Raw genomic sequence first — 19,009 nt, forward strand, 5'->3', positions numbered from 1 at the left:
AGAGATTGAGAGAGAGACAGAGAGAGAGGGGGGGAGAGAGATAGAGAGGCAGAGAGAGAGAGGGAGGGTAATGGGGAGAGACAGATAGAGAGAGAGGGAGAGGGAGTGGGAGAGAGAGAGAGCGAGAGAGAGAGAAGGGGAGGGAGAGACAAGGAGAGAGAGAGAGAGAGCAGGGGGAAAGACAGAGAGAGAGAGAGAGAGGGGAGATTGATGGAGAGAGAGAGAAGAGAGATAGATGGAGGGAGAGAGAGAGAGGAGAGATAGATGGAGAGAGAAAGAGAGAGAGAGGAGAGATAGATGGAAAGAGAAAGAGAGAGCGAGAGAGAGTGCGATTGGATGGTGAAGCCAGTGCCAGGAATCCAGGCTGGTGAGGGTTAAGGTGAGATTCGCATCATTGCACTTTGCTTGAAACTGGATCCACTGACCACGCCTCCTCACTATTTAAAAACGTTCAGATGCTTTCGGTGCGACTCTCCAACCTCCGGTATCTGAGTCTGTGGGGAGTTACTGCCGTCCTCTGTGTGCCCACACTCTGTTCTTGCCTCCGCTGTGCTCTCTTTATCGGGCGGCGTTTTGACCAGGTACTGAGGTGCCCTGTCGCCACTGGGAGGGGTGTTGGGGGTGGAGGGGGGGGGGGAAAACGAGGTGTCTGATACACAGTGTGATCCCATGCATGCGAGGTCGAGGTGGAGGGTGGCGGTGGGGGTGGGGGTGGGGGTTTGTGCCGTGACGTCTTGTCTCCTTAAACAGGAGAGAAAGCACCCCCCCCCCCCACCCGCAACCTCCTCCTCCAAGTCGTCGAGCCAAGACATAAAGGCTGGGCACCGAGAGGGGGTGGGCACCAAGAGAGAGTGGGCACTGAGAGAGAGAAAGTGGGCACCGAGGGTTGGAGTGGACCGTGAGAGAGGGAGTGGGCACCGAGAGAGAGAGTGGGCACAGAGAGAGGAAATGGGCACAGAGAGCACGAGTGGACACCGAGAGAGAGAATGGGCATAGAGAGAGGAAGTGGACAGTGAAAGAGGAAGTGGGCACAGAGAGAGGGAGTGGGCATTGGGGGGTGGGGTCAATGAGAGAGAGAGTGGGGACATTGAGAGAGAGCACTAAGAGAGGGAGTAGGCACCAAGAGAGGGAGTAGGCACCGAGAAAGAAAGAGAGGGAAACAGAGTGGGACAGAGAGTGCGCGAGTGGGCACTTAGAGAGAGAGTGAGCACTGAGAAAGAGATTGGGCATTGAGAAAGAGAGACAGGGAGACAGAGAGAGACAGAGAGAGAGAGTGGGCACTGAGAGAGAGAGAGTGGGTATTGAGAAAGAAAATGGGCATTGAGAAAGAGAGAGAGGGAGGGAGGAGGAGCAATGAGAGAGAGAAGGCATTGAGAGAGAGCACCAAGAGAGGGAGTGGACACCAAGGGAGGGAGTAGGCACAGAGAGAGAGAGAGAGAGAGAGAGAGAGAGTGGACTCAGAGAGAGAGAGGGAGACAGAGAGAGAGGGGGAGACAGAGAGAGAGGGGGAGACAGAGAGAGAGGGGGAGACAGAGAGAGAGAGGGAGATAGAGAGAGAGAGGGAGACAGAGAGTGAGTGGGCACTGAGAGAGAGAGAGGAGGGGCACTGAGAAAGAGGGGGCACTGAGAGAGAGAGAGTGGGCACAGAGAGAGTGGGCACTGAGAGAGAGTGGGCACTGAGGGAGACAGAGAGAGAGAGAGAAAGAACTAAGAGAGAAAGACAGGGTACCAAGAGATAGAGAAAGGGCTCCAAGAGAGAGCTAGGCCACTGAGAGTGAGAGGGCACTGAGAGTGAGGGTGGGCACCGAGAGAGAGAGGGAGAGTGAGAGAGGACACTGAGAGAGTGAGAAAGGGAACGGGGTGTGTGTGTGTGTGAGAGAGAGAGGACAATAAGAGAAAGAGTGGGCACTGAAAGAGAGCGAGAGGGCACTGAGAGAGAGAGAGAGAGAGAGAGTGAGTGGGCACTGAGAGACAGTGAGAGAGAGAGAGAGAGAGAGAGAGAAGGCTCCAAAAGAGAGTGAGTGGGCACTGAGAGATTGAGAGAGAGAGAGAGACAGAACCCAGCCTTCATGATGAAATTCAAATAGATAAAAACATGCAGAATGAAGAATAGCATCCCTACAGTGTGGAAGCAGGCTATTCAGCCCAACAAGTCTATGCTGACTCTCCAAAGAGCAGCTCACCCAGTCTCACCACACTACTCTATCCCTGCATTTCCCATGGTTAACCCACCCAGCCTGCATATCCACGGACACTAAGCTGCACATTTTTGGACTGTGGGAGGACACCAGAGCACCCAGAGGATACCTATGCAGACACAGGGTGAACGTGCAAATTCCACACAGACAGTCGCCCAAGGGTGGAATCGAGCCTGAGTCCCTGGCACCACGAGGCAGCTGTGCTAACCACTGAGCCACTGTGATGGAGCTAATGACCTGTTTCTTTGTTAGTTTGCTCACAGCATCCAGGGAGCGGACACTGGTGCCCTTTCTTCTCTCTGGGTGACTCTGGGTTACAGAGATAGGGAGGGGGTGTCATGGCTGGGGGGGGAATGACAGAGATAGTGAGGGGATGCAGGGGCTGGAGGGGGTTACAGGGATAGGGAGGGATTGTCGGGGCTGGATGGGGTTATAGAGATAGGGAGGGGGTGTAGTGGTTGGGGGGGAGTGACAGAGATAGTGAGGGTGTGTGGAGCCTGGAGGGGGTGACAGGGATTGGGAGGGGGGGAACGTTGCGACTGTGTTTATCCATGTTGGTGAAGATTTGAAAACGCTGCAGTTTGGAGTGATCAGGAGCAGGTGCCTGTGATATGGGGAACCTGGGAAGCCAAGTGGGGGGGGGGGGGGCGGGCTGTGCTTTTTGGACCATGACCTGTCTGTCTGTCCAATGAAGCAGAACCTGAGGCCATCACTGACTGAACGTGAAAAGGGCTCGGTGGTAGAATTCTCTCTTATTGGAGATGGTCATTGCTTGGCATTTGTGTGGCGCCAATGTTACTTGCCACTTGTCAGCTCAAGCCTAGATCCTGTCCAGATCTTGGTGGAATTGGACATGGACTGCTTCAGTATCTAAGGGGTCACCCTGAACATCATTTAGAACATGGAACATTACAGCGCAGTACAGACCCTTCGGCCCTTGATGTTACACCGACCTGTGAAACCAATCTGAAGCCCATCTAACCTACACCATTCCATTCTCATCCATATGTCTATCCAATACCCATTTAAATGCCCTTAAAGTTGGCGAGTCTACTACTGTTGCAGGCAGGGAATTCCACGCCCTTACTACTCTCTAAGTGAAGAATCTACCTCTATATCTCATCCCTCAATTTAAAGCTATGTTCCCTTATGCTAGCCATCACTATCTGAGGAAAAAGGCTCTCACTGTCCACCCTCTCTAACCCTCTGATTATACAGTATGTCTTAATTAAGTCACCTCTTAACCTTCTTCTCTCTAATGAAAACAGCCTCAAGTCCCTCAGCCTTTCCTGATAAGACCTTCCCTCCATATCAGGCAACATCCTGGTAAATCTCCTCTGCACCCTTTCTAATGCTTCCACATACTTTCTATAATACGGTGACCAGAACTGTTTGCAATACTCCAAATGTGGCCGCACCAGAGCTTTGTACAGCTGCAGCATGACCTCATGGCTCCGAAACTCATTCCTCCACCAATAAAAGCTAACACAGTGTATCCTTTTTAACAACCTTATCAATCTGGGGCAATCTCCAGGGATCTGTGCACATGGCCACCAAGATCTCTCTGCTCATCCAGACTACCAAGAATCTTACCATTCGCCCAGTACACTCAATTCCCGTTACTCCTTCCAAAGTGGATCACCTCATACTTTTCTGCATTAAACTCCATTTGCCACCTCTCAGCCCAGCTCTGAAGTTTACCTATGTCCCTCTGTAATCTACAACATCCTTCCGCACTGTCCACTGAATTACCGCACTACATTAGCACCAAATCTACAAATTCCCCAAATAACTTTGCAGTCGAGCCCATGATTAATTTCATCTTTGAATTATCTAGTAGGGCAGTGAAAGAGTTGGAAAGCTTTGAATTTGGTGTTCAGTTTTCTTAGAATTCAGAGAGATAGTATTTAGCACTTGGTTCAACAGGGAGGAGTCAAGGACAGACTGAAACATATAAGGCAAAACTGGATAAACACAGGAAGAGGGGTAGAGAGAGAAAGAGAGAGAGAGACAGAGAATAGCAGGAACACGTAACAAGGTAAAATGCAGAGGAGCGTCGGAGAAGGCTTGCATAGTATGGAGACACCAGCAGGGAACAGATGGGCCGAATGGTTTCTGAGTTTGAAATTGGAGTCTGTGATAATTGCAACAATTTTTGATGGGAATTAGCAGAGGCGCTGGAGATTAGTTGAGTTTTGTTTACAGTTCTTGCTGTTTAACGCTTACTTCTCTCTCTCTCTCTGTCTCTGTCTCATGAAGGATCAAAAATGGCTTCCCCAGTTGTGGTGATGACACAGCCCCAACAAACCACTACCATCATCAGCACACAACCCAAAGGCTGGAACACTGGCATCTTCGAGTGTTGTGAAGATTGTGGGATCTGTACGTATCAAGTCTCTCCTCTCCCATGCCCTCCAACTGTTTATGCTTTGTTTGATTCTCACCCACCTACCCCCACCTTTCAGGGGCTGAAGCCCACCGTACTTTCATGTGAAGGATTTTGTGCGTACCGGAGGCTGTGAGAGTCAACAGGGATATTTGACTGCAGAGGCATCGCAACTGAGAAGGTGGTATTCCTCAATACATGCACACAGACAGTGATATACACACTTTCACACTCTCTTTGTCACACACACACACACAATCACACATACATATGCACACTAACACCACACACACACTAACGTGCACACACACACATATACATTCACACACATATGCATTCACTCTTTCACACACATAGACACATGCACATATACACACTATCTTACACACACACATACACTGTCAAACCCACACTCTCACACCTATACACACACTCACACACGCTCCCACTCTCACACACACTCACACACACACTAACACACATACACGTACACACACATACACACACTCTCACACATATATACACACACATATACACTCACACATACTCACATACACACACTCTCACCCACACACACGCGCAATCTCACACACACACATACAAACACACACACACATGCACACACACATACTCATTCACTCTCACACAGACATAGACACACACAATCACACACACGTACACACACTCCCACACACAGACAGACACTCTCACACATAGACACACACACATACATACAAACACACACATACTCCCACTCTCTCTCACAAACACACACACTCACACACACACGCATGCACACTAACACACTCACATAAGCATGTACATACACATATGCACAATAACACACACACTAATACACACACTCACTCTCACACACACATACACATACACACACATACACAAACTCACACACACACATTCTCACACATATACACACACACATACACTCACACACATGCACGTATACATGCACACTCACACACACACTCTCACACACGCACACATAGAACATAGAACATAGAAGAATACAACGCAGTACTGGCTCTTCGGCCCTCGATGTTGCGCCGATCCAAGCCCACCTAACCTACACTAGCCCACTATCCTCCAATGCCCGCTTAAATGCCCATAATGAGGGAGAGTCCACCACTGCTACTGGCAGGGCATTCCATGAACTCACGACTCGCTGAGTAAAGAACCTACCCCTAACATCTGTCCTATACCTACCCCCCCTTAATTTAAAGCGATGCCCCCTTGTAATAGCTGACTCCATACGTGGGAAAAGATTCTCACTGTCGACCCTATCTAAACCCCTAATCATCTTGTACACCTCTATCAAGTCACCCCTAAACCTTATTTTCTCCAATGAAAACAACCCCAAGTGCCTCAGCCTTTCGTCATACGATCTTTCTACCATACCAGGCAACATCCTGGTAAACCTCCTCTGCACCCGTTCCAGTGCCTCCACATCCTTCCTATAATATGGCGACCAAAACTGCACACAATACTCCAGATGCGGCCGCACCAGAGTCTTATACAACTGCAACATGACCTCAGTACTCCGGAACTCAATTCTTCTACCAATAAAAGCCAGTACGCCATATGCCTTCCTCACCGCACTATTTACCTGGGTGGCAACTTTCAAAGATCTGTGTACATGGACACCAAGATCCCTCTGCTCATCCACACTACCAAGTATCCGACCATTAGCCCAGTACCCCATCTTTTTATTACTCTTACCAAAGTGAATCACCTCACACTTAGCTACATTGAACTCCATTTGCCACCTTTCTGCCCAGTTCTGCAGCTTATCTATATCCCGCTGTAACCTGCCACATCCTTCCTCACTGTCTACAACTCCACCGACTTTCGTATCATCCGCAAACTTGCTCACCCAACCTTCTAACCCCTCCTCCAGGTCATTTATAAAAATGACAAACAGCAATGGTCCCAAAACTGATCCTTGCGGAACACCGCTAGTGACAGCTCTCCAAGATGAACCTTTGCCATCAACTACTACCCTCTGTCTTCTTCCAGCCAGCCAACTCCTAATCCAAACCTCCAACTCACCCTCAATGCCATACCTCCGTATTTTTTGCAGTAGTCTACCATGGGGAACCTTATCAAACGCCTTACTAAAATCCATATACACCACATCTACCGCTTTCCCCTCGTCCACCTCCTTAGTCACTTTCTCAAAGAATTCAATAAGGTTTGTGAGGCACGACCTGCCCTTCACAAAACCATGCTGACTATCCTTGATCACATTATTCCTATCCAGATGTTCATAAATCCTATCCCTTACAATTCTCTCTAAGATTTTGCCCACAACAGAAGTGAGACTCACCGGCCTATAGTTACTAGGGTTATCCCTACTCCCCTTCTTGAACAAGGGAACCACATTTGCTAGCCATCTAATCTTCTGGCACTACTCCTGTAGACAACAAGGACATAAAAATCAAGGCCAATGGCTCTGCAATCTCCTCCCTTGCTTCCCAGAGAATCCTAGGATAAATGCCATCAGGCCCAGGGAACTTATCTATTTTCACCCTTTCCAGAATTTCCAACACCTCTTCCCTACATACCTCAAAGCCATCCATTCTACTTAATTGTGACTCAGTATTCACATCGACAACAATGTCCTGTTCCTGAGTGAATACTGACGAAAAGTATTCATTCAGTGTCTCCCCAATCTCTTCAGCCTCCACACGCAACTTCCCACTACTATCCTTGACAGGACCTATTCCTACCCTAGTCATTCTTTTATTCCTGACATACCTATAGAAAGCCTTAGGGTTTTCCCTAATCCTACCAACTAAGGACCTTTCATGTCCCCTCCTTGCTGCTCTTAGCTCTCTCTTCAGGTCCTTCCTGGCTACCTTATAGCTCTCAATCGCCCCAATTGAACCTTCACGCCTCATCTTTATATAGGCCGCCCTCTTCCCTTTAACAAGGGATTCCAATTCCTTATTAAACCACGGCTCCCTCACACGACCCTTTCCTCCCTGCCTGACTTATCAAGGACACTCAATAGTTGCTCCTTGAACAAGCTCCACATATCAGTTCCTTGAAGCTTACTTTTCCAAGCCACACATCCTAAGTCATGCCTCACAGCATCATAATTTCCCTGCCCCCAGCTATAACTCTTGCCCTGTAGTGCACACTTATCCCTCTCCATCACTGGAGTAAAAGTCACACAGACACACACACACTCACACGTGCCACACACTCACAAACACACACACACTCTCACATACCTGCACTCATATACACACACATGCACACACAGACACACATGTACGCACACAAACACACACACACACAGTCTCACATACAGCTCCCCATCCACCACCCTCCTCCATCTTCCAGTTTGTCTTGAGGTATTGCCACGCACCTGTCAGATCTGTGATGTAATTACCAGCTTCTTTTGTAATGAATGAGGTTAAAACTATGAGGAACGACTTCCTCAAAGCTGGGGCTTTTGGACAGGAATTGTTGCACAATGCAACGCCCCAACAGGAAATAGCTACACGTTCCTCCATTGGAATGTTTAGTCATGGAAATATTGAATAATTATTTTTAGAACCAATTAAGCATAAAAAATGTGACTATACTAGAATATAACATACAGATAGGGGCATGAGAGCATTAAAGTTAAGCCTCCTCGACACTGTCTCCATCAAACATGCCCAGGACAGGGACAGCACGGGGTTAAATACAGAGTAAAGCTCCCTCTACACTGTCTCCATCAAACATGCCCAGGGCAGGGACAGCACGGGGTTAGATACAGAGTAAAGCTCCCTCTACACTGGTCCCCATTAAACACTCCCCAAGACAGGGACAATGTGGGGTTAGATACAGAGTAAAGCTCCCTCTCCACCGTCCCCTCAAACACTCCCAGGACAGGACAGCACTGGGGTCAGATACAGAGTAAATCTCCCTCTACACTGTCCCAATAAACACTTCCAGGACAGGGACAGCACGGGATTAGATTCAGAGTAAAGCTACCTCTACACCGTTCCCCCATCAAATACTCCCAGGACAAGGACAGCACAAGGTTAGATGCAGAGTAAATCTCCCTGTACATTGTCCCCCATCAAACATGCCTAGGACAAGGACAGGACGGGGTTAGTTACAGAGTAAAGCAGCTTCTACATTGTCCCTATTAAATGGTTGAGGTGAGATTGAGTTGCAGAATTTGAAATAATGAAGAGTTGTGAGGAAGTGACCAATGGGAGACGGTTAGAATTGACTGGTAATGGTAAGTGGAAGCAAATATGTCTAATAGTCAAAACAGAGGAGAAGACCGTTGTTTTAACACAATGGTCAGGTGTGTGCTGCATGGAAAGGGCAAAGGGACACGGGCCATGGGGAACATTCAGAAGGGGAAACTGGAAGGATAGCCAAAGCATAGAAATGTTGAAAGGTTGTGGGGAAGGAAAGTATAGGGAGTAGTGTAGTGGTGATGGTTCTTACTGAATCACCTTTTCAGTCAGCTATCACAGCTAGGCGGCATGGTGGCACAGTGGTTAGCACTGCTGCCTCACAGCGCCAGAGACCCGGGTTCAATTGCCTATAGTGTTAGGTAAGGGGTAAATGTAGGGGTATGGGTGGGTTGCGCTTCGGCGGGTCGGTGTGGACTTGTTGGGCCGAAGGGCCTGTTTCCACACTATAATGTAATGTAATCTAACAATGGGCTGAATGGCTTCCATGTTGGGGGCAACCCAGAAGACAGGGCCATTCCCTGATGGCCATTCCCCGTTTGCTCTGGAGCTGCGCTCTGCTCTGTTTCGAACCCAAAAGGAAGCAGCCTCCTTTCTCGAATAGGCTTGCAACAGCCTGAGAAACTAGGCCTCAGTCCTTCCGCTGAGGCTAAGACAGCACAGGAGTCTCCCAGAAACCCAGGGGATTGGCTCCTAATCAGGAAGAGGCAGCAGATGGTTCAGGAAATTTGCCTGAGGCCTGTACAGAAGGCCCAGAGGATAAAATTACAAAATAATCTCCCACTCTTCTCCCTCTCCCCCGCATTCTCCTCACTCAATCCAGGCTCCTCTACCTTTGTTCCAACAGGAAAACATGTGAACATTTTTGTTTGTTAATGATTTTGATGAGGAATAATCCCTTTACATTTGTAGAGAATCTTTATAGAATCTCTACAGTGTGGAAACAGGCCCTTCGGCTCAACAAGTCCACACCGACCCTCCGAAGAGTGACCCACCCAGACCCATTCCCCCTACCTTATATTTACCCCCGAATAATGCACCTAACCTACACATCCCGAACACTCTGGGCAATTTAGCGTGGCCAATTTACCTGAACCTGCACATCTTTGAACTGTGGGAGGAAACCGGAGCACCCAGAGGAAACCTACGCAGACACGGGGGAGAATGCGCAAACTCCACACAGACAGTCGCCCGAGGCTGGAATCGAACCTGGGACCCTGGTGCTGTGAGGCAGCAAAATGATTAAGATAAGAATTGAGAAGGCATGGTTAGTCAGTTTGCGGATGACGCCAAAATCGGTGGTATAGTAGACAGTGAAGAAGGTTATCTAAGATTATAATGGGATCTTGATGTATGGGGTCAATAGACTGAAGAGTGGCAGATGGGGTTTAATTTGGATAAACGTGAGATTTTTTTGCATTTTGGTAAAACAGACAGAGGCTGGGCATGCACAATTAAAATTCAGGCCCTGGGTAGTGTTGTAGAACAGAGGGACCTAGGAGTTCAGGTACATAATTCTTTGATGTTTGTGTCACAGATGGACAGGGGGATTAAGAAGGTGTATAGTACGTTTGCCTTCATTGCTCAGAGTATAGGAGTTGGGACGTCATGTAGAGGTTGTACAGGATGTTGCTGAGGCCTCTTCTGGGGAGCTGTGTTTAGTTCTGGTCACCCTGTTATAGGAAGGTTCATAGAGTCAGAGAGATGTACAGCACGGAAACAGACCCTTCGGTCCAACCTGTCCATGCTGACCAGATATCCCAACCCAATCTAGTCCCACCTGCCAGCACCCGGCCCATATCCCTCCAAACTCTTCCTATTCATATGCCCATCCAAATGCCTTTTAAATGTTGCAATTGTACCAGCCTCCACCACATCCTCTGCCAGCTCATTCCATACACGTACCATGCTGCCCCTTAGGTCTCTTTTATATCTTACCCCTCTCACCTTAAACCTATGCCCTCTAGTTCTGGACTCACCGACCCCAGGGAAAAGACTTTGCCTATTTATCCTATCCATGCCCCTCATAATTCTGTAAACCTCTATAGGGTCACCCCTCAGTCTGCAACGCTCCAGGGAAAACAGCCCCAGCCTGTTCAGCCTCTCCCTATAGCTCAAATCCTCCAACCCAGGCAACATCCTTGTAAATCTTTCCTGAACCCTTTCAAATTTCACAACATCTTTCCGATAGGAAGGAGACCAGAATTACACACAATGGTTCAGCCATTGTTGAAATAATGTCCTGGAGAGGGTTCAGAAAACATTTACCAGGATGTTGCCAGGACTGGAGGGTTTGAGTTATAAGGAGAGGCAGGATAGGCTGGGACTTTTTTCATTGGATTACAGGAGGCTGAGGGATGACCTGATAGAGATTTATAAAATCATGAGGGGTATAGGTAAGGCGAGTGGCTTTTCCCTAGGTTGGGGGATTTCAAGACTACGGGCACATTTTTAAGGTGAGAGGAGAAAGATTTAAAAAAGATACGAGGAAAAACTTTTTTGAACAGAGAGTGGTTTGTGTGTGGAATGAACTTCCTGAGGAAGTGGTGGATGTTAGTCCAATTAAATTGTTTAAAAGTGTCACGGTGGCTCAGTGGTTAGCACTGCTGCCTCACAGCGCTAGGGACCAGAGTTCGATTCCGCCCTTGGGCGACTGTCTGCATGGAGTTTGCATGGTCTCCCAATGTCTGTGTGGGCTTTTCCACCAACAGTCCAAAGATGTGCTGGTTAAGGTGGATTGGCCGTGCTAAATTGTCCCATGGTGTCCAGGGATGTATAGGTTAGGGTGGGTTGGCCATGCTAAATTGCCCCATAGTGCCCAGGGATGTATAGGTTAGGGTGGGTTGGCCATGCTAAATTGTCCCATAGTGCCCAGGGATGTATAGGTTAGCTGCATTAGTCAGGGGCAAATGTACAGAAATAGGATAGGGGAATGGGTTCGGGTGGGATACTCTTCGGAGGTTTGGTGTGGACTTGTTGGTCTGTTTCCACACTGTGGGGATTCTATGATGTATGAAATGACATTTGAATACGGAAAGTTTTAAGGGACAGGGGTCAAGAGCGGGCAGGTGGGACTAGTTTAATTTGGGATTATATCCAGCACAGGGTGGTTGGGCTGAAGGGTCTGTTTCAGTGCTGCAGGACACTTCCTTGAAAATGCTTCGGCCTCAACTAATTTCCAGAGCAGAGATTGACGTGGGAGAGCACGGGGCTGACCTTTGTATCAAGGGAACTAGCAACGCAGGTTTACATTTTAGAAAGAGTGATTAGGGACTGCTGTGGAAACAAAGTTTCCTTGCAAGGGAATCACAGAATGCCAACATGTGGGACCCACGCACGAGGAACGCCAATGGAATGTTGGTGTTGACTGCCAAAGCATTGGCCCTTTAAAGATAGAATGACCGTCTTCTAGTTGGCCAGGACATTGGCCAGTCAATGCAGGGGGATCGATGTCGAGTTTTGCCTCCCTTATTTGTCCCGAAAGTAGCTCAAAGAAGATTCACTCAGCTGTCTCCTGGGAAGAAGATGTCTTTGTCTTCTGTTGGGGTGCTGTCGTTCAAAAAAATGGGAGGCGATCGCTTTTGGACCCTGCAAAGTTCTGAGGGTTTATAGAAAAGCAAAATGCTGGAAATCTGAAATGGATCATAGGGAGTTTAGGGATAACCTTATAGAGGCATAAATAAATATCTGGATTAGAATGGAATAGTGTAGGATAGATGGGCTTTAGATTGGTTCTACAGGTCGGTGCAACATTGAGGGCCGAAGGGCCTGTACTGTGTTGTAATATTCTATGTTCAAAGGTCTTTTCCCGAGGGTGGGGGAGTTCAGAACTGGGGAGACCATACTTTTAAGGTGGGAGCAGAAAGGACATGAGGGGCAACATTTTTACACAGACAGTGGTTCATGTGTGGAATGAACTTCCTGAGGAAGTGGTGGATGTGAGTACAGTTCCAACGTTTCAGAGACATTTGGATAGGTACATGAAAAGGAAAAGTTTAGAGGTTTATGGGTCAGGAGCAGGCAGGTGGGGCTAGTTTGCTTTGAGATTATGGTCAGCATGGACGGGTTGGGCCAAAGGGTCTGGTTCAGTGCTGGATGACTCTGTGAGAAAAGACAGACAATAGATACTGGACTGGCTTGGCAAGATTAACAAGGGGTAACATTTTGAATCCAGTACAGCTCTCCTTCAGAACACTGCTTCTTCAAATCTTCAATGTTCCGAAGAGTCATTGCAGACTAGAGATTTTCCTCTCTCCACAGATCCTGCTCAATGTCTCCCAAGTTCTGAGGGAGTGAGTGAGGCTGGGGGGAGCTTAGGTGCCAGGAGAATGTGACTCTCCCACCCCGTCAGTGTATGAATAGAGGGGGCACAGTTTCAAAATGTTGACTCGCTCATGTTGAGATGGAATGTCTTCTCTCAGAGAGTCTTGTGGTTTTTTTTTGGAATTCCCTTCCAGGCTGGTGAAAGTATCCGAGGCCAAGATCGAACCATAGGTGAGGTCATGAGAAGGGGGAGAGCAGGCAGGAAGTAGATGTGGGCTGCGATGCTATGGAATGCTGGAACAAACTGGAAGGGCTGAATGGCCTCATTCCATCTCTTATTTCAAACAGTAGAAAGTGCACTTGGCCACTGTCATGATGGCCAGTCAATTTGTCAACGACATTTGTTGACCTACTCTTGGGAAATAAGGCAAGGCAGGTGACTGAGGTGTCAGTGGGGGAGCACTTTGGGGCCAGTGACCATAATTCTATCAGATTTGAAATAGTGATGGAAAAGGATAGACCAGATCTTAAAGTTGAAGTTCTAAATTGGAGAAAGGCCAATTTTGACGTATTAGGCAAGAACGTTCGAAAGCTGATTGGGGGCAGATGTTCGCAGGTAAAAGGACGGCTGGAAAATCGCAAGCCTTCAGAAATGAGCTAACAAGAATCCAGAGAAAGTATATTCCTGTCAGGGTGAAAGGAAAGGCTGGTAAGTATAGGGAATGCTGGATGACTAAAGAAATTGAGGGTTTGGCTAAGAAAAAGAAGGAAGTGTATGTAAGGTATAGACAGGATAGATCGAGTGAATCCTCAGAAGAGTATAAAGGCAGTAGGAGTATACTTAAGAGGGAAATCAGGAGGGCAAAAAGGGGACTTGAAATAGCTTTGGCAAATAGAATTAAGGAGAATTGAAAGAGTTTTTACAAATATATTAAGGACAAAAGGGTAACTAGGGAGAGAATAGGGCCCCTCAAAGATCAGATAAATGCGAGGTGCTGCATTTTGGAAAAGCAAGTCAGAGTAGGATTTATACACTTAATGGTAAGGTCCTAGGAAGTGTTGCTGAACAAAGAGACCTTGGAGTGCAGGTTCATAGCTCTTTGAAAGTGGAGTCGCAGGTAGATAGGATAGTGAAGAAGGCATTTGGTATGCTTTCCTTTATTGGTCAGAGCATTGAGTACAGGAGTTGGGAGGTCATGTTGCGGCTGTACAAGACATTGGTTAGGCCACTGTTGGAATATTGTGTGCAATTCTGGTCTCCTTCCGATTGTAAAGACGTTGTAAAACTTGAAAGGGTTCAGAAAAGGTTTACAAGGATGTTGCCATGGTTGGAGGATTTGAGCTATAGGGAGAGGCTGAACAGGCTGGGGCTAATTTCCCTGGAGCGTCGGAGGCTGAGGGGTGACCTTATAGAGGTTTAAAAAATTATGAGGGGCATGGATAGGGTAAATAGACAAAGTCTTTTCCTTGGGGTGGGGGAGTCCAGAACTAGATGGTTTAGGGTGAGAGGGGAAAGAAATCAAAGAGACCTAAGGGGCAATTTTTTCACAGAGAGGGTGGTACGTGTATGGAATGAGTTGCAACATTTAAGAGGCTTTTGGATGGGTATATGAATAGGAAGGGTTTGGAGGGATATGGACCAGGTGTTGGCAGGTGGGACTAGATTGGGTTGGGATATCTGGTCAGCATGGACAGGTTGGACCGAAGGGTTTGTTTCCGTGCTGTACATCTCTATGACTCTATGACTCTAAGAACGTGACAATGACGGGGTAGTTTCCTCATAAAGTTGATTGAGGGAGAAGGATTGGATGAGTCACAGAGCAGAGCACCGTCAAAGCTTTCTCTTATTGCAATTATTTTAAAAATTCATTTGTTGGATGAGGGCATCTCTGGTTAGGCCCAGCATTTATTGTCCATCCCCAGTTGCCCTGAGGGCAGTTTAAGGGTCATCCATCATTGGACTGTGGGCTTGGGGCCACATAGAGGCCAGACCAGATCAGGTTGGCAGCTTCTGTCCCTCACGGTGAACCTGATGGGCTTTTCCCACAATGGATTCATGGTCAAGACTCTTTAATTCCAGGTTTGCATTGAATTCAAATCCATGCTTCTGCCGTGGCAGGATTTGAACCCAGGTCCCCCAGAACATTAACTGCCTTCCAGGATTAACAGTCTAGCAATAATATCACTAGGCTATCCTTTTGCACGATTGAAGTTATCTGGCACAGCTGAGCCATTCATTGGTGGCTCAGTGGTTAGCACTGCTGCCTTACAGCGCCAGGGACTCAGGTTTGATTCCAGCCCCAGGCCAACTGTCTGAGTGGAGTTTGTACATTCTCCCCGTGTCTGCATTGGTTTCCTCCGGGTGCTCTGGTTTCCTCCCACAGTCCAAAGCTGTGCAGGTTAGGGTGGATTTGCCGTGCTAAATTGCCCCATGGTGTACAGGGATGTGTAGGTTAGGATGGATTGGTTGTGTTAAATTGTCCCATAGTGCCCAGGGATGTGCAGGTTAGGATGGATTGGCCATGCTAAATTGTCCCATAGTGCCCAGGGATGTGCAGATTAGGGTGGATTGGCCATGCTAAATTGTCCCGTAGTGCCCAGGGATGTGCAGGTTAGGATGGATTGGCTGTGCTAAATTGTCCCATAGTGCCCAGGGATGTGCAGGTTAGGGTGGATTGGCCGTGCTAAATTGTCCCATAGTGCCCAGGGATGTGCAGGTTAGGGTGGATCGGCCATGCTAAATTGTCCCATAGTGCCCAGGGATGTGCAGGTTAGGGCGGATTGGCCATGCTAAATTGTCCCATAGTGCCCAAGGATGTGCAGGTTAGGGTGGATCGGTCATGCTAAATTGTCCCATAGTGCCCAGTGATGTGCAGGTTAGGGTGGATCGGCCGTGCTAAATTGTCCCATAGTGCCCAGTGATGTGCAGGTTAGGGTGGATCGGCCATGCTAAATTGTCCCATGGTGCCCAGGGATGTGCAGGTTAGGGTGGATTGGCCATGCTAAATTGTCCCATAGTGCCCAGGGATGTGCAGGTTAGGGTGGATTGGCCATACTAAAGTGTCCCATAGTGCCCAGGGATGTGCAGGTTAGGGTGGATCGGCCATACTAAATTGTCCCATAGTGCCCAGGGATGTGCAGGTTAGGGTGGATCGGTCATGCTAAATTGTCCCATAGTGCCCAGGGATGTGCAGGTTAGGGTGGATTGGCCATGCTAAAGTGTCCCATAGTGCCTGGGGATGTGCAGGTTAGGGTGGATTGGCCATGCTAAATTGTCCCATAGTGTCCAGGGATGTGCAGGTTAGGGTGGATTGGCCATGCTAAATTGTCCCGTAGTGCCCAGGGATGTGCAGGTTAGGATGGATTGGCTGTGCTAAATTGTCCCATCGTGCACAGGGATGTGCAGGTTAGGGTGGATTGGCTGTGCTAAATTGTCCCATCGTGCACAGGGATGTGCAGGTTAGGGTGGGTTGGCCGTGCTAAATTGTCCCATAGTGCCCAGGGATGTGCAGGTTAGGGTGGGTTGGCCATGCTAAATTGTCCCATAGTGCCCAGGGATGTGCAGGTTAGGGTGGGTTGGCCGTGCTAAATTGTCCCATAGTGCCCAGGGATGTGCAGGTTAGGGTGGGTTGGCCATGCTAAATTGTCCCATTGTGCCCAGGGATGTGCAGGTTAGGGTGGGTTGGCCATGCTAAATTGTCCCATCGTCCCCAGGGAATTGTGGGTTAGCCAAAGGAAATGCAGGCTCGCAGGGATTGGGATACTCTTTGGAGGGTTGGTGTGGACTAGAGTGGGCCTGCTCCCACACTGTAGGGACTCCTTGCTTCAGCTGAATATCTAATGTCTTTTTAAAAAGAAACAAGAAGCTCTGAGTGCAGATATTCCCTCAGCTCTGCATTGGGATAGCAGCCTGCATTGCTGGTGTCTGAGAATTTGAACCGAGAAACACAAAATCCTGCCCACCCTGAGGCATGTCCAAATAGTACCATTCACACAATTGGAAAGGTAGAATAGGGAGGGGTGTGTACTAAAAACAGAAAGAGTTTTGAGATTTAAGTCAGTTCAGCTTGAATGAATGACGTGTCTCATGAAATTAGCATTGCCCCCCCCTTAGTGCTCTGTCTCTCTGTGTGTGTCTCTCTCTGCCAACTAGTTTTGTTTTATTGAACTCAGTTTATAGGAGGACTACGCTCCAAACATTTGCCCAAGGGCATTGACTCAAACAATAATCTCACATAGCTTCCCAGTTTCAAAAACAAAGTTAAAAATACCTTTGATTGTGTTCGCAAACACACCCTGTGCACAGCTGTTGTGGTAACTAACCCTTGTGTGTGTGTGTGAGGGGGAGTGGAGCACTGAATTACATCATCACCGAGTGATTCAGCAGAAAGATTGAGGCCATTCACGCCATACTGGCTCTGTGAGGAATCCATCTCACTCCTCTCTCGCGCACACAAACATGCATACTCTCTCTCACACACTCTCGTACACACACATAAACACTCTCTCTCTCTCTCACACACACACACACACACTCTCACATTCTCAGACACACCCACACTGTCTCTCTCACTTACACGCACACGTACATATTCTCCTACATGCACACACACTGTTACACACAGACACATACACTCACATACTCATGCTCACACACACACAAACACTCACACTCATACACACACACTCCCACACACTCCCTCACACACATGCACACACTCATACACACACACACACTCCCACACATTCGCACACATACACACTCTCTCTCACACACACTCACACCTACCACACACACTCCCATACACACACATTCCTATACACACATACACTCTCACATACATATATACACATGCTCACACACACATACCCTCTTTCTCTCACACACACGCACACTCTCTCTGTCACACACACATACACACACACACACAGACTCCCACACACACACATACACATACACTCACACATACTCATGCTCACACACACAAATACACACACTCATACACACACACTCCTTCATACACACACACACTCCCTCACATACACAGTCACATACACACACACTCACACTCACACAGACACTCACACACACTCACACAGACACTCACATACACACACAGTCACACGCCCACACATACACTCACACTTCCTCATGCTTTCACACACACACGCACACATATACATGCTCTCTCTCTCACACACACACGCAAATACATACACTCCCTCTCACACTCATACGTACACGCACACACTCACACACAGACTCCCATACATACACACATCCCCATACACACACACAGTCACACACACACTCCCACACTCACAGTCTCACACACACATACTCTCTCTTACACACACACACACAGACACCCCCCAGCCAGCTTTTAATTTCCGAATGCTTTTAGAAATTCATTCACAGAGTGAGGGCGTCTCTGGTTAGGCCTAGTATTTATTGCCTATCTTTAATTGCCCATTGGCTGTGGGTCTGGGGTCACCGGTCGGCCAAGCCAGGTGAGGACAACAGATTTCGTTCTCTCCAGGGCATTAGTGACCGAGATGGGTATTTTTCGACAATCGACAATGGATTCATCGTCATCCTTAGTCTCTTAAATTCCAGGTATCTTGAATGTTCCCATGAATCTACCTCCCTCAGGCAGGGGTTCCAGAACACATCAACTTGCTTCACAAATTTCTTTCCTTTCTCTGAAATGGGTGTATTTTCAGTTTGTAGGCAGTACCTCATTTAAGCAAATTTATTTCTGTTGCTTGTTTAAATGAGGTGCTTAAACTAATCTGTAACCTGGCATAATTGAGATTCGATTCGATTCCCTACAGTGTGGAAACAGGCCCTTCGGCCCAACCAGCTCTCCTAAGAGTAACCCACCCAGACTCATTTCCCTCTGACTAATGTACCTAGCACCAGGCAATTTAGCATGGCCAGC

General features: G+C 48.0%; 1 protein-coding gene across 2 annotated transcripts in view; it reads left to right on the forward strand.

Annotated features, from left to right (window-relative positions):
* Positions 1-243: 243 nt before the first annotated feature.
* The window catches only part of LOC122544426 (cornifelin homolog), a 29,233-nt gene continuing 10,467 nt past the window's right edge, over positions 244-19,009 (forward strand). The window contains exons 1-2 of one of the 2 annotated variants that reach the window (XM_087982881.1): positions 244-379; positions 4,458-4,580. In XM_087982881.1, the coding sequence (XP_087839007.1) occupies positions 4,466-4,580 (115 nt within the window). In that variant the 5' untranslated portion in view covers positions 244-379; positions 4,458-4,465. Of the gene's footprint in view, positions 380-425; positions 582-4,457; positions 4,581-19,009 lie in introns of those variants that run through there. The other variant, XM_087982880.1, reaches the window with a different exon arrangement.

The sequence above is a fragment of the Chiloscyllium plagiosum genome, unplaced genomic scaffold (assembly GCF_037043375.1).
Source record: "Chiloscyllium plagiosum isolate Xiang-an unplaced genomic scaffold, Cpla_swu_hap1 HiC_scaffold_44, whole genome shotgun sequence".
NCBI lineage: Eukaryota > Metazoa > Chordata > Chondrichthyes > Orectolobiformes > Hemiscylliidae > Chiloscyllium > Chiloscyllium plagiosum.